The sequence below is a fragment of the Agelaius tricolor genome, unplaced genomic scaffold, assembly GCF_023055355.1.
Source record: "Agelaius tricolor isolate 1412-34295 unplaced genomic scaffold, bAgeTri1.0.p SCAF_35, whole genome shotgun sequence".
Taxonomy (NCBI): domain Eukaryota; kingdom Metazoa; phylum Chordata; class Aves; order Passeriformes; family Icteridae; genus Agelaius; species Agelaius tricolor.
Window position 1 is genome coordinate 2,021,182 of NW_027269295.1, and position 16,161 is coordinate 2,037,342.

General features: G+C 43.4%; 1 protein-coding gene across 1 annotated transcript; it reads left to right on the forward strand.

The window, feature by feature from the left end:
- Positions 1-358: 358 nt before the first annotated feature.
- Positions 359-15,951, forward strand: LOC139602793 (myosin heavy chain, skeletal muscle, adult-like). The gene is made up of 38 exons (XM_071452963.1): positions 359-562; positions 652-795; positions 887-1,043; positions 1,353-1,380; positions 1,478-1,592; positions 1,686-1,778; positions 2,532-2,595; positions 2,743-2,841; positions 2,944-3,047; positions 3,124-3,262; positions 3,901-4,019; positions 4,119-4,268; positions 4,942-5,112; positions 5,822-6,127; positions 6,235-6,312; positions 6,799-6,886; positions 6,980-7,097; positions 7,308-7,431; positions 7,511-7,647; positions 7,749-8,004; positions 8,968-9,210; positions 9,394-9,570; positions 9,654-9,799; positions 9,887-9,977; positions 10,066-10,455; positions 10,696-10,822; positions 10,922-11,040; positions 11,317-11,513; positions 11,877-12,060; positions 12,147-12,312; positions 12,486-12,610; positions 12,765-13,073; positions 13,800-14,003; positions 14,378-14,503; positions 14,598-14,768; positions 14,860-14,964; positions 15,101-15,196; positions 15,796-15,951. The coding sequence occupies exons 1-38, from the start codon at positions 359-361 to the stop codon at positions 15,949-15,951; spliced, it is 5,826 nt and encodes a 1,941-aa protein (XP_071309064.1).
- The last annotated feature ends 210 nt before the right edge of the window (positions 15,952-16,161 follow it).

The window sequence follows — 16,161 nt, forward strand, 5'->3', positions numbered from 1 at the left end:
CAAAATTAATTTTCAGAGTGCTTAAGCAGTTGAAAGGATTTTTGAGGTTCTTAATTCCATAGTACAGTGCCTAAATAGTTGAATTCTAAGTATCTATAGATTATTTAAATGTGATTTCAGTAAAGGCCAAATAATCTCCCTAAATATAATTTTGAAGTTTTCCAAAAATATTGAATTACACCAATGCAAAAATTCGCAATTCCTTCCAAAAGGCTACAAGCTGTATTGATATAGTTTCTTCTTCTCCACAACTTCTCTTTTCTTCTCCTAACAAGTGCTTACTTTCTGGCAAATTTGAGTAACATATCTGCTCCTCCACAGTGTTCTCTGCGGACCAGCCCCTCCATAAAGTGCAGCCATGTCTACGGACGCTGAGATGGCTGTTTTTGGGGAGGCGGCTCCTTACCTCCGAAAGTCAGAGAAGGAGAGAATTGCAGCCCAGAACAAACCTTTCGATGCCAAGACATCAGTCTTTGTGGCTCATCCCAAAGAATCCTTTGTGAAAGGGACAATCACGAGCAGGGAATCGGGAAAAGTCACTGTCAAGACTGAAGGGGGAGAGGTGAGTCAAAAACAAGGCTCAAGGACAACATTTGCTTCCCTCACTGGGTTCTTAGCTGACATATGAGGATCTTTCTGTTTTCTTGGCAGACCCTGACCGTGAAGGATGACCAAGTCTTCTCCATGAACCCTCCCAAGTATGACAAAATCGAGGACATGGCCATGATGACCCACCTGCACGAACCCGCTGTGCTGTACAACCTCAAAGAGCGTTACGCAGCCTGGATGATCTACGTAAGTGGCAGCAGCAGCTTCCTCTGGGCAGCCTCAGGGGCTGCTGGGCCAGCCTCAGGGGAAGCCAAGGTGCTGTGTCCCTTCCTTGCAGACCTACTCGGGTCTCTTCTGCGTCACCGTCAACCCCTACAAGTGGCTGCCGGTGTACAACCCCGAGGTGGTGTTGGCCTACCGAGGCAAGAAGCGCCAGGAGGCCCCTCCACACATCTTCTCCATCTCTGACAACGCCTATCAGTTCATGCTGACTGGTGAGTGGCTCTGTCTAGTCCTTAGGGACATTGGACCATTAAATTCTTTTAAGGGATACCCTATCTCAGCAAAGTGAAGAGACTTTTTCAAAGTTTTCTTGGATCTGACATACACATCTGTTGGAGTTTACTATCTTCATAGCATTGTTTCTACTATTTTAAATGAAAGATATCTCTGCACACAGTGATGTGCTTTGCTTGTTTATGTGAAGCTGACATCAGGCAAAACATTAGACTTACCTGACTATGTTTCATTCTTTCTCTGTTGTTTATTGAGTTTTGAGCACTGTGTTTCTGCCTTGTTCACAGATCGTGAGAACCAGTCCATCCTGATCACGTAGGTACCCCCCTGCGTGGGTCCCTGCGGGGCTGCCCGGTGCCAGGGCACCTCCTGCCTGACCACGCACCCTCTGCTTCTCTCTTGGCTTTGGCAGCGGAGAATCCGGGGCCGGGAAGACTGTGAACACAAAGCGTGTCATCCAGTACTTTGCAACAATTGCAGCCAGTGGAGACAAGAAAAAGGAAGAACAAACATCAGGCAAAATGCAGGTAAATTAGTTGATACATGTTGGGATCAATGCTTTCCTTTGTTCTTGACATGATTTTTGGAAAGGATAACTAGCAATAATTATCACCCTGCAGGGAACGCTTGAGGATCAAATCATCAGCGCCAACCCACTGCTGGAGGCCTTTGGAAACGCCAAGACCGTGAGGAATGACAACTCCTCACGCTTTGTGAGTTGCTTAACAAAATAATTCCTGTGACATAGTAAACAGGAGTTATGTCAGTATTCTTTTCTGTTCAGCCATCCTGTTTTCAGAAGTAAAACTGAATTTTCTTACCATGGCTTTGCCACTTATCCTAAAGATCATTCTCCAGATTTCACAACACAAAACATAATTCTGTTTTAAATTAAAATTAAAATGCAAATAATGCCATGTTATGTGGTGTTTCTCCTAGAACATACTGTAATGTTAAAAAATAATTCTGTTTATTTTTACTTACATTTATATTAATTTTCTAAGAGATAGACAAATTGCAGGAAAAAAGGGAATGAGGTTAGGAGAGAAGAAAGAAAGAAAGAAAAAGAAAGATTTTCTAATTGAATATTTGCTGTATTTCAGATTTAATTAATCAGAAGTGAAGTTTTTTATTAGATCACAATTCAGATTTAAGCAGCTCAACTACTTGAATTGATATTTTTGTATCATTAAGGATCCTGCTCTCTGTGTGCAGGATATAGTTAGAATAATTTGTTGAATGAATTTCACACATTCCTTCTCATTTGTTCACTCAGCATACTTTAAATACAGTTTTGCCACTGCTGATTATTTTCATGGTCAAAAATGAAAAAGATAACTTTGTGTTAGTGGTGCAAATACAGAGATTTTAAGAAAATGTCTCTAAGTAGAAAACTTGTGCCAACTTCTTTATTTCAGATATACTTTCTATGTTGTAAATCTTAAAACACTTTTATTCCTTTAAAGGGCAAATTCATCAGAATCCATTTTGGTGCCACAGGAAAACTGGCTTCTGCAGATATTGAAACATGTAAGACACTTCACAGCAGTTCCCAATCCATCCATTCCCCTGTCCATACAACATCATTTATACTGCCTTCCTTGCTTTCTTTCCATCTTCCCTTTTTTTTTTTTCTTTTGCTGTTTCTTCTTGTTTCTAACTAGATTTTCCCTCCAGATCTGCTGGAGAAGTCCAGAGTCACTTTCCAGCTCAAGGCGGAAAGGAGCTACCACATCTTTTATCAGATCATGTCCAACAAGAAGCCGGAGCTAATTGGTAGGAAGAATTACTAACTTGGAGGAAGATTGCTGAGTTTCTGCTCACACTATTACTTGCTTGGCTAAACTAAGCCTACATGATCCATCTTCTTATTTTCAGACATGCTCCTCATCACCACCAACCCATATGACTACCAGTTTGTGAGTCAAGGCGAGATCACTGTCGCCAGCATTAACGACCAGGAGGAGCTGATGGCTACAGATGTAAGTAGCAATTCAGAGTATTGTAACTATTGTCATCTCCCAGGCAAGGCTTTTTATTTTACTGTCCCTATTTCAGAGTGCCATTGACATCCTGGGTTTCAGTGCTGATGAGAAAACAGCCATCTACAAGCTGACAGGGGCTGTCATGCACTATGGGAACCTGAAGTTCAAGCAGAAACAACGAGAGGAGCAGGCAGAGCCTGATGGCACAGAAGGTATCAGCAAAATCTTTGGCCAACCTGCTAGAAATAGAAGTGGAAATAATAAATCAGTGTTTGGAAGATGGAGTAGGAATGTGTTTAGGTGAGATGGTACATAGCTATGAAACTGCCATCCAAAATGCACTCTTTCTTCAATTACTGCTCATCATTATCTGCTCTACCAACTGCATACATATCCAAAAATCTCTCCTGAGCTATCATTCTGAATCAGCATAACTTGCTCATATGCTGAGACCCACTGAGAAAGAAAAGATTTTTTGAAAAAACTCATTTCTGCTTGATACTTAAATAAAATTTATATTTAATTGTATTTAGTTATAGAACTTCTACTTCATAAATCACTTTTTAGGGAAAAAAAACTCATGAATTCCTGGATTAATTTTTCATAAATATATTGTTTCTAGAAGATTCTGTGAAGATTTTTAAAGACAAATATAGCCTTTAGATATCAAACATTCAATGCAAAGATGATTTCAATTGAATAATTATGTCATGGTTCCTCTGAGAGCCAGTAGGCAAAATTTGATAACAAGAAAATTAAATATTGTAGCTGTTTTGTGAAGGGTTCATCACTCAAAGTGCTGCATGTTTTGCTATCCTTAATTTTTCTATCTCCTCGTTCTTGTACTTAGTTGCTGACAAGGCTGCCTACCTGATGGGTCTGAACTCAGCAGACCTGCTCAAGGCCCTCTGCTACCCCCGAGTCAAGGTGGGGAATGAATACGTGACCAAGGGCCAAACTGTGCAGCAGGTAACAACAACCACTTGGTGACTGGGAACCTCTGACTTGAATCACTTACTATTTGCTCTGGAAATTGTATTTCTTCTGCTCCATTCTCCTTTGGTTTAGGTATACAATTCAGTGGGCGCCCTGGCAAAGGCTGTCTATGAGAAGATGTTCCTGTGGATGGTTGTTCGCATCAACGAACAGCTGGACACGAAGCAGCCCAGGCAGTACTTCATTGGTGTGCTGGACATTGCTGGCTTTGAGATCTTTGATGTAAGGATTTCAGGTTTGAGGGCTGCTCTTGAAGGGAAAGATTGTTATATCAGAGTCATATACCTCTGAATGTTTAACATGCTAGTCATTTGTGATTTTATGTAGGAAAAACCCCAAAAAAATTCTGCTGGATTTTCTTTTCCAGCAGAAAACAAAATCCCCAAAAACTCCATCAGTAGAAGCACAGAGTCATGTTGTTTGTGCAGAAGCAGCAAATAGAATTTTATACGTTGTAATATTACAATTGTTTGGGCTTAATGTTAAGGATAAAATAACCCAAAATAATTCCAATAAATTTATAAAAGAGCTTCTGGAGCAGAGCTAGGAGATGCATTGGCAAATATATAATGAGTTAAAGATGTTCAAAATGTTTAAAGAACCAAGGAATAAAAAGGGTTTTCACTTTGGAGACAAGAGCAAGCACTCATCTTGTTTGCTGAATAAAGAAATTATTAATTTTAGGAGATTCACTAAAAAATCTGCTCTGGAAAAAAAGCCCTCATTTTCATTATGTAGGTATTTCTTTCTGGAGCTGCATATAGGTTCTGTTATGGTGAGGTCCTGGTAATACAGTTGTGTTTTAACTGGGGAGATTTATAAAGGCTGGAGGAGAATGATGAAGAACTTGGCATATTGATGAGGGCTGGTTGTTGTGTGTTTTTCCACTGAGCAGTTCAACAGCCTGGAGCAGCTGTGCATCAACTTCACCAATGAGAAACTGCAACAGTTCTTCAACCACCACATGTTCGTGCTGGAGCAGGAGGAGTACAAGAAGGAGGGCATTGAATGGACATTCATTGACTTTGGCATGGACCTGGCTGCCTGCATTGAGCTCATTGAGAAGGTAAGTTTTTAATTCAACATCTCATTGTTTTAAATTTCCAGTGGTTGGATACTTGTATTCAGTTTTAATTGCAGAAATACATCTTGACCTGTACTATTGCTAATTTTGCATTATAGATATTACAAAGTCCACTGAAAACTATAGAAGTAATACTCACACATTCTCTGCATGGAAGGTATCTTGTTTGCTTGGCTAAAGGATATTATCTTCAAAAACACAAGGCAGTTCCTAAAGTAAACTGAAAACATTTTCTTAGGGTTCTGGAATAAAGTTATATGGAAATGGATAACTGATTATCCATACAGTTATCTGTAATGGTTCTGTATGGTTCACAGCAAAGCAAGTACAGTGCCTGACCTCTGAGAGGAAGAAACAGAGATTTCTTGTAGTTCCTTATAATTTAGGGGACTGATTGAAAATTCAAAACCACAAGTAAATATGCCATGGACACATTTGTGAAAAACACTTTAAAATATATCCTTTCTCCTCATGAACTTTACAATGATCTTTGGCATAGAAAACATTCCGAATCATGATGCCAAAGTGTAAATCAAGCAGGTGAATCTTTTAAATTCAATTTTAGAAAGAAATTTTCTACATGGCAAAGTTTGTTTTTCAGTTTCCGGTCTTTTACTACATTCTTTTTGAGACCAAGCCATAATCATATATTCTACAGGCATTCTCTCTTGTTTATTGAACTATCTTCCAGCCTATGGGCATTTTCTCCATCCTGGAAGAGGAGTGCATGTTCCCCAAGGCAACTGACACCTCTTTCAAGAACAAGCTCTATGACCAGCACCTGGGCAAGTCCAACAATTTCCAGAAGCCCAAGCCTGCCAAAGGCAAGGCTGAGGCCCACTTCTCTCTGGTGCACTATGCTGGCACAGTGGACTACAACATCACTGGGTGGCTGGAGAAGAACAAGGACCCTCTGAATGAAACTGTCATTGGGTTGTACCAGAAATCATCTGTGAAGACCCTGGCTTTACTTTTCGCTTCTTATGGTGGAGGAGAAGCAGGTTATTTTTCTAACTTTTCTTTTTCAACAATTAGGATATGTAAAGATACAACAAAAAAGGTTGTATGTTTATATTAAAAAAATTCTTTTTTTTATTTTAAGAGGCTAGTGGCGGTGGTGGTGGCAAGAAGGGAGGCAAGAAGAAGGGCTCTTCTTTCCAGACTGTCTCAGCTCTTTTCCGGGTAAAGTATGGATTCATTTTCTATAAAGTGACATAATGTCGAAACTGAGCTAAATACACTCAGGTTTGTATTCTGGCATTGGTTTTATAAAGAAGCTATACTAAGTATGAAGTGCATTGCATTGTGATTTTCTGTTCAAATTTAGGATTCAGTCTTCATTTCTTTTAAAAGTTTACTCCCATTTTTTGGGAAAAAGTTTTTTTCAGAATCTGTCATGTAACAAAAATATAAATATTTATCCCAAAAGCGCTTCTCTTAAAATATTTGTAGAGTAGTGTTTTACTTCTTCCAAAATAAGGCAAAAAAAATTAATCATTTTTTAATGAGAATATTTTTCAATAAAAAGTCTATATAAGGTTTCATTAAACCAGGGTATCAAATTTGAAAGCTTCTTCTCAGATTTATTATATTAGTTCTTTGGCCTCTAGGTACAAAGTATGGAAAAGTAAATTTCCTTCATCTAAACTACTATGCATGATCCCACAGGAGAATCTGAACAAGCTGATGACCAATCTGCGGAGCACTCACCCCCACTTTGTGCGCTGCATCATCCCCAATGAGACTAAAACACCTGGTAAGAACCCCAAGCTGAAAGATCCTTGCTCTGCTACATCCATTCCCCTCTGCACTGCAATCTGTGCCCCTCATTTGTGCTCTGCATTGCCAGGTGCCATGGAGCACGAGCTGGTGCTGCACCAGCTGCGCTGTAACGGCGTGCTGGAAGGGATCAGGATCTGCAGGAAAGGGTTCCCCAGCAGAGTCCTCTATGCTGACTTCAAACAGAGGTAAGAGCTAGGAAATGAAGAGATAAGTCAGGTGTCCTCACCAATGTCTCTCCATCACACAACTGAGCTTTGCCAGGGTCTTTAAGTATGGAGAGATGAAATTCCAACTTCCTCAGCCTGGTTCTGCTGCAAACACTGCTCTTGCTTTCAGTGAAGAGAACTTTCTTATGACTGGACATTGTCTTCCTCCTGTTTCCTCCAATTCCACAGATACAAGGTGCTTAATGCCAGTGCCATCCCTGAGGGACAGTTCATCGATAGCAAGAAGGCTTCTGAGAAGCTTCTTAGTTCAATCGATGTGGATCACACCCAGTACAAATTTGGACACACCAAGGTACAAAACCCCCCATTCACTGCCTGCCTGGGCTTTGCTCTGCCTGACAGTGATGAGCTGCAATGTTCCCTCTCTCAAGGTGTTCTTCAAAGCTGGGCTGATAGGGATCCTGGAGGAGATGAGAGATGAGAAGCTGGCACAGCTCATCACCCGCACCCAGGCCAGGTGCAGAGGCTACCTGGCGAGGGTGGAGTACCAGAGAATGGTGGAGCGCAGGTACACCTTCCTCTTCTTCAGTTAAAGTCATTTTGCTCATGGAAAAGTGTTGACACTTGTCAGACTGAAAATATTCATTGTACGTTTTAATTATGCCTCAGGGAGTCCATCTTCTGCATCCAGTACAACATTCGTGCATTCATGAATGTCAAACACTGGCCATGGATGAAGCTGTTCTTCAAGATCAAGCCCTTGCTGAAGAGTGCAGAGTCTGAGAAGGAAATGGCCAACATGAAGGAAGAATTTGAGAAAACCAAGGAGGAGCTTGCAAAATCTGAGGCAAAGCGGAAGGAGCTTGAAGAGAAAATGGCCTCTCTAATGAAGGAGAAAAATGACCTGCAGCTCCAAGTGCAGGCTGTAAGTAACATTTTTCTATACTTTTATAAGAAAAGTAAATACGATCTAACTTTCCTTTCCTAATACAGTACTCTCAAATTATATACTAAGCCTTCTAAAATACTTTAAGCATAATACCATGTAACTAAAGGCCACATTCTTTCTCCACTCAATCTTACTATTGCGAGCTGTAATTTAAAAAGTATGAGTTTTTAGTCTTCATACCTGCCTGTGTCCATGTGAGTTCATAAAGCCATATGAGAGACATTATGTGAGACATAAAGCCTTATTGTAGTCACTGTAGTTTATCTAGTGGAGCAGAGACAGTAGCTTGACTGACCTACTACTCTGCCTTAACTCAGTTGTCAAAATGAAGAGCTGATTACCATTTCTTATAGCAGATGTCACCTCAACTCCTGCACCTACTACTCCCAGAAAACAGATACCCATTACAATTTACAACACAAGCATCATCTCCATATGTGTGTCTCCAATGTCTTTTGGCCTTCCAGAAGCATAAAAAATATTTTGGCAATACCCTAGAGCTGAAATGTCTGTTTCAGGGAATGATGACTCTCATTCTATTGTCCACTGACACCATTGGCTGAGTATAAACCTACTAATTGGAGTTTCAAATATTTCCTTGGAGGTAGAGTTATTTACATTTCTCAACACTTCCACATAAATATGAGTTTAGTACAAAGACACAATCACTTTCTAAAGTAGAAAAGGAAAACATCAGTTAAATCTAAGTGACTTTCTGATATACCCAAAATAAATAGGTTGAAATGAAATATAGCTAAACAGAGCTGTATTAGAGATGCAAAAAGGTCCAACAAGAAAAGTAACTAAAACATTTTCCTAGATTTGTAGTTTCCAAGGTAATTGCACACTCTGTTTTTTCCCCAAAAGTAATTTGAAAGACTTGCCAATTCACATAGGTTCCTTCAGTACTAAATAACATTTCCTGCATATTCCCACCAGGAAGCTGATGCTTTGGCTGATGCGGAGGAAAGGTGTGACCAGCTCATCAAAACAAAAATCCAGCTGGAAGCCAAAGTCAAGGAAGTGACTGAAAGGGCTGAGGATGAAGAAGAAATTAATGCTGAGCTAACAGCCAAGAAGAGGAAGCTGGAGGATGAATGTTCAGAGCTGAAGAAAGATATTGATGACCTTGAGCTAACACTGGCCAAGGTGGAGAAGGAAAAACATGCCACTGAAAACAAGGTACACACATTGGCAGTCACATAAAGGGTCATGAAATTACAGACTCAGAGTAAAAGGCAACTTACCAAAAGACATGCTGAGCTTGTCTTGAGCTATGCGTCTCTGAGAATCCAAAAGATAAATGAAACATAAAAGCAGTGAACCTGTTTTCTTCCAAATTTTAAAGCATGCTTATATTTGTAGGTGAAAAACCTGACTGAGGAGATGGCAGCTCTGGATGAGACCATTGCCAAGCTGACAAAAGAGAAGAAAGCCCTCCAAGAGGCCCATCAGCAGACCCTGGATGACCTTCAGGCAGAGGAAGACAAAGTCAATACTCTGACCAAGGCCAAGATCAAGCTGGAACAGCAAGTGGATGATGTAAGCACAGACATAGAGCAGGAACAGGACAGGTATGGAGTCCAACGTGGCTGGCAGAGTCCTGATGGTCTTGTTGTGTTTAGCTGGAAGGGTCCCTGGAGCAAGAGAAGAAACTGCGCATGGACCTGGAGAGAGCAAAGAGGAAACTGGAAGGAGACCTGAAGCTGGCCCAGGACAGCATCATGGATTTGGAGAATGATAAGCAGCAGCTGGATGAGAAACTGAAGAAGTAAGTGTGGTTCTGGGGCACCTGAGTGCTGGGCTGCAGCACTTGTCTTGTTTCTTGGAGCTCTAATACGATTCACTTGTCCCAAAGGAAAGATTTTGAAATCAGCCAGATCCAGGGCAAGATCGAGGATGAACAAGCCCTGGGCATGCAACTTCAGAAGAAGATCAAGGAGCTGCAGGCAAGTCTCTGTTCCTTGCCCTGCCTTGCTCTGGCTCAGCTCAGGCAGGAGGAGGGCACAGCTGTGAAGGGTCCCTGCTGTTCTGCAGGCCCGCATTGAGGAGCTGGAGGAGGAAATTGAGGCAGAGCGAACCTCTCGCGCTAAAGCAGAGAAGCATCGCGCTGACCTGTCCAGGGAGCTGGAGGAGATCAGCGAGCGCCTGGAAGAAGCAGGAGGGGCCACAGCAGCTCAGGTGGAGATGAACAAGAAGCGTGAGGCAGAGTTCCAGAAGATGCGCCGTGACCTGGAAGAGGCCACGCTGCAGCACGAAGCCACGGCTGCCGCCCTGCGCAAGAAGCACGCGGACAGCACAGCTGAGCTGGGCGAGCAGATCGACAACCTGCAACGCGTGAAGCAGAAGCTGGAGAAGGAGAAGAGTGAGATGAAAATGGAGATTGATGACTTGGCCAGCAACATGGAGTCTGTCTCCAAAGCCAAGGTATGGAAAAATATGAAAAAAAACTGGAATATAAATAATGTTGAAGTATATCCGTTAAAATTATGGACAGATGACCATCTAACTTATGTCTCTGTATGGATCTTGTTTCTAACCTTCTAACTCCAAGGAACAGTATACAACTTGAAAGTCTGTTCACTTTTATCTGGTTAGAATGCTGCTGTTCATAAATAAGAAGGCATCCAGATACTAATCTTCTTTCATTCTCTGTGATCTCCACAGGCCAACCTGGAGAAGATGTGCCGCACTCTGGAAGATCAGCTGAGTGAGATTAAGTCCAAGGAAGAAGAGCATCAGCGCATGATCAATGACCTCAATGCTCAAAGAGCTCGTCTGCAGACAGAAGCTGGTTAGAGAGACTCCAATATGTTTTGGCATAACTCCTAAACCAGCTTGTTTGGGTCATGAGTGACAATTAGAATATCTTCTTATTTGTATGCTTCCCCAGGTGAATTTTCACGCCAGGTAGATGAGAAAGATGCTCTGATTTCTCAGCTGTCAAGAGGCAAACAGGCTTTCACCCAACAGATTGAGGAACTGAAGAGGCATCTAGAGGAGGAAATTAAGGTTATTCCTGATTTTTTACCACTGGCTACTGGGAACACGTGTAGCTTCACACTGCCTAGTGGGGACAGGATCTGCTTAGCACAAGCCAAAAGGCCTCCTGGGGGAAGGCTTTTGTTTCTGCAATAAGTTTGATTAATCGATTTTGTCACCAGTCCTACATCTGTTCTTCATTGCAAACATTCCTCCAGCAGTCGTGTTTGTAGTGTGAAGTTAATTCATTGGAAGAGATTTCACGAGATATTACCACTTCTTGACACAACCCCACTCTCCATCTAGGCCAAGAATGCCCTGGCCCACGCCCTGCAGTCCGCTCGCCACGACTGTGACTTGCTCCGGGAACAATATGAAGAGGAGCAGGAGGCCAAGGCAGAGCTGCAGCGAGCCCTGTCCAAGGCCAACAGTGAAGTGGCCCAGTGGAGAACCAAATACGAGACGGACGCGATTCAGCGCACGGAGGAGCTCGAGGAGGCCAAGTACGTGGGGAAGCAGAATGGGAAATGACAGGAGAAGACTGAAATTGGTCACGGGAAATTGGAATCTCTGAGAGTGGGTTAAGATAAGAATGGGATGAAGGCAAGAATATAGATTTGTAAAAAAAAAAGGACAGAGAGGAAGGCAGAGAAAAAGTGGAGATAGGAAGGGAAAATATAGGCTTTACGTCTAGAAGTGCTAAGACAGGCCTAATAGGTGATCGGACACAGCAAAGTACAGATCCTTACATATCTGTGAAAAGTGCGCAGTTCAAAACCCTTAAAGTGATCAGCTGACCTCTCATGACAATATAGAACTGATTCCCTTCCAAGCTCTAACATGCAAATGTGCTTGTCTCCTCCCAGGAAGAAGCTGGCCCAGCGCCTGCAGGATGCAGAGGAGCATGTTGAGGCAGTCAATGCCAAATGTGCCTCCCTGGAAAAGACAAAGCAGAGGCTGCAGAATGAAGTGGAAGACCTGATGATTGATGTGGAGAGATCCAACGCTGCCTGTGCTGCTCTGGATAAGAAGCAGAAGAACTTTGACAAGGTCTTTTGGCCTCCAGCACCAGCACTCCTGGCCAGAACATGGCCCTGTGATGGCCACAGCCCTACTCACCCCCCGTTTCTCTTCAGATCCTGGCAGAATGGAAGCAGAAGTATGAGGAAACGCAGGCTGAGCTGGAGGCCTCGCAGAAGGAGTCGCGCTCTCTGAGCACAGAGCTGTTCAAGATGAAGAATGCCTATGAGGAGTCCTTGGACCACCTGGAAACAATGAAGCGGGAGAACAAGAACTTGCAGCGTAAGTCCCTGGCCCTCTGCTCCTCCCTGGCCTTTCTCACAAGCTTGTCTACCTGCCACACTTTACAGCTCTGGGCCTGTAGGGTTAAGATCTTGCCTGGCACCTTGATGCACCAGAGCCTTTCTCCATTCTGCTCTCTGCCTGACCATGGCGCTTTTTTCCCTTCCTTGCAGAGGAAATTTCCGACCTCACGGAGCAGATTGCTGAGCAAGGAAAGGCAATTCATGAGCTGGAGAAAGTGAAGAAGCAGATTGAGCAGGAGAAATCTGAAATCCAGGCGGCTCTGGAGGAAGCTGAGGTACATGACAACAACCACTGGCATCTGCATTAAATAAATGAGGAAATAGGACTGAAAAGGCCTGGAACAGAGTTACACTCTGTTCTGGCTGAGGAACAGCTGAGATTTCTGAAAACATTTTTGATTTTATAAATATTTGTGTCCACTTTTCTAGGCCTCCCTGGAACATGAGGAGGGGAAGATCCTGCGCCTGCAGCTTGAGCTCAACCAGGTGAAAGCTGAGATTGACAGGAAGATAGCAGAGAAAGATGAGGAGATTGACCAGATGAAGAGGAACCACCTCAGAATTGTGGAGTCCATGCAGAGCACTCTGGATGCTGAGATCAGGAGCAGGAATGAAGCCCTGAGACTGAAGAAGAAGATGGAGGGAGACCTGAATGAAATGGAGATCCAGCTGAGCCATGCCAATCGTGTGGCTGCAGAGGCACAGAAGAATCTGAGAAACACCCAGGCAGTGCTGAAGGTATGTTACACTAAGAATGTGCACTTTGGGTTTTTCTTTCCAATACTGGCTTTGCTGCAGTCCTCTAGATACATTCTAGTTCTTTAATAACTCTCCTTAACTGAAGAGCCCAGAACTGGATGCAGTACTCCATGTGAGGCCACACAAAACAGGAATTCAGCTCTAGTTCTGCCTTGGCTTTCGTAATCCTATCCCCACACATCCTGGCAGCATCTCTATATTCTTCCAAAGACATTTGCTGCTTGTTCTACCACCAACGCATTTCCTTTTTACACTTCAGTTTGACCTGAAGGTCCTTGCTCAGCCATGCTGATCTGCCTGTCTTGCCTGATTGCTTACACATGTGAATTGAGAGCTCCTGCACTCCAGAAAAAACATTCTTAACTTGGTTTTTGCTTCTTTATTCTTGAGAGGAGTTTCTCAATGGGTTTTAACCCAGGAATTCCTTGAGAAACTCAAATCCATTCTCCTAAAATTCGGGGACTTGACCTTACTCTTCAGCTGCCCCAGATTCTCATGAATCAGCCTCCAGCTGACTTTTCTAAGATACTGTGCATAGACGCACAATAATCCACAATAATATAATAAATATATTCCCATAATTATATATATTATACTACCATAATCATTGTGAGACTGGTGGCAATTGCCATTGTGCGACAATGCTGTGTCATCTTATAATTTCTCTTGATTCTTCACTTTATAATTTCTCTTTATTCACTACAGGACACCCAGATACACTTGGATGATGCTCTCAGGACTCAGGATGACCTGAAGGAGCAGGTGGCCATGGTGGAGCGCAGAGCAAACCTGCTGCAGGCTGAAATTGAGGAGCTCCGGGCAGCCCTGGAGCAGACGGAGCGGTCGAGGAAATTGGCTGAGCAGGAGCTTCTGGATGCAAGTGAGAGAGTTCAGCTCCTCCACACTCAGGTTAGATTCAAAATCTCATGGGCAATTTTCTTCCTTTATAGATTTTCTTCTGTGTAAATTCCTAAATCAACTCTTTTAATAAAGTAGTTTATCTGAACCAGAATTATTACATTTGTACAAAGAAATGGATTACAGCAAAATGAGTAGGATTGCAAGAGCAGTCAGAAGAGCTGCTTCAAATTTCAGTAATTCTCTGCTATCTAGCTGTGTATGACCTGACAAAATACATCAGGAAGATATCAGATATTTATCAGATATTTATCAGATATATATCTGATATCAGATATTTAGAGGATAACTTTACATTGAAATGGTGAATTTCTTAAGTAATTTTTTTTTTGGAAATAACTGCACATAATTTTATTGTTCAACAGAACACCAGCTTGATCAACACCAAGAAGAAGCTGGAAACAGACATTGCCCAGATCCAGAGTGAAATGGAGGATACCATCCAGGAAGCCCGCAATGCTGAGGAGAAGGCCAAGAAGGCCATCACAGATGTGAGTTGGGTGCTCCTGGCATTGCTGATGGTGAATGTAGTCTCCCCAGAATATCTCCAGCCCCAAAATGGCTTTGACCCTTTGTTCTGATCAGGCGGCCATGATGGCAGAAGAGCTGAAGAAGGAGCAGGACACCAGTGCCCACCTGGAGAGGATGAAGAAGAACCTGGACCAGACAGTGAAGGACCTGCAGCACCGTCTGGAAGAGGCTGAGCAGCTGGCACTGAAGGGAGGGAAGAAGCAGATCCAGAAGCTGGAGGCCAGGGTGTGTAGGGCTGGGGCTGTGCCTGAGTGAGCGTGTCCCTCCTTGGAGAGACATTGTCAGGGCAGCTGCAGGGCTGGGCTTGTCCTTGCAGGTGCGGGAGCTGGAAGGGGAGGTTGATGCTGAGCAGAAGCGCAGCGCTGAAGCCGTGAAGGGTGTGCGCAAGTACGAGCGCAGGGTGAAGGAACTCACCTACCAGGTAAGGCAGGAGCTCTCCTGCTCTCACTGGGGCTTTCTCACAGTGTCACATTTTGCCCACACCATCCCCATGGGGAATTGTTAACCTCACGTGATGCTGAACCAAGAATTGATTGTCCATTTGCCAAACATTTTAGTCTGAGGAAGACAGGAAGAATATTCTCAGGCTGCAGGATCTGGTGGACAAGCTGCAAATGAAAGTGAAATCCTACAAGAGACAAGCTGAGGAGGCTGTAAGTATTGCTTGGAGAAAGGGTAAAGGCCACATTCCATCGTGACAGGACACACCTTGAGTGAGTCTGAATACCAGGAGAGAGATATGAAAGAAACTCCTGAGACACAAGTGTCTTGGCCATGCTGCTTTACTATTGTGTCCAGAGGCCTTGGTGAGCCCTGGGCCCCCTGCATTTAGGGACATTCATTAAAGGAAATTCTGCAGCCTGTTTCACAGAGGAGGCCAGAGTAAACAAACCCAGGGGCCACACCCAGTGACTGACAAATTCCTGAATCTCTGCTACTAATCAGCAGCAGGAGGCTTCCTGGTCTTCCCAACCCAGTAAATTGCACTGACAATTGGGCAGAAAGTAGTGTGAGATTAAGTACAGAAATGATAAATTGAAGGGGTGAAATTGATTCTCACATGTGACACAGTCCTGGTGGAGCTTGTCCCAGTAGGCTCCTGAAAAGGGGAGGATGAGGAGCTCTGTGTGAGGCTGATGTGTGAGCACTGGTGGGAGGGGGATGGAGATTTGCAGGCCCATAAGGCTGACTTGCAGCAGGAGTGAAACCCCTGCCCTGGGCTCCTCATCCCTGACTCCCTCTCCCCACACAGGAGGAGCTGTCCAATGTCAACCTGTCCAAGTTCCGCAAGATCCAGCACGAGCTGGAGGAGGCCGAGGAGCGGGCTGACATTGCAGAGTCACAGGTCAACAAGCTCCGAGCCAAGAGCCGTGAGATTCATGGCAAGAAAATAGGAGAGGAAGAGTGAGGATGTCATGAGGCATCAGAGTGACCTGAGTGCTGCACAAAATGTGAGCCCTCTGTCCTTCTTCAAGTGTTCATAACCATGTCTATATGTAGAGAATAAAGAACGTAGATTTCGTTGTGTACACAGCAGAATCCGTGCTTTTGGTCAATTCAATTCTGCAGTTACACAAGTTTGGGGCATTTTCAAATGAAATATTTATTTCACTTTAAG

Bases quoted from the DNA above. Each gene is read 5' to 3' on its own strand.
- LOC139602793 (XM_071452963.1), top strand. From the start codon at position 359: ATGTCTACGGACGCTGAGATGGCTGTTTTTGGGGAGGCGGCTCCTTAC. The intron at 9,571-9,653 runs GTAAGCACAGAC...TGTTGTGTTTAG, and splicing joins TGGAACAGCAAGTGGATGAT to CTGGAAGGGTCCCTGGAGCA. The intron at 14,769-14,859 runs GTGTGTAGGGCT...TTGTCCTTGCAG, and splicing joins TCCAGAAGCTGGAGGCCAGG to GTGCGGGAGCTGGAAGGGGA.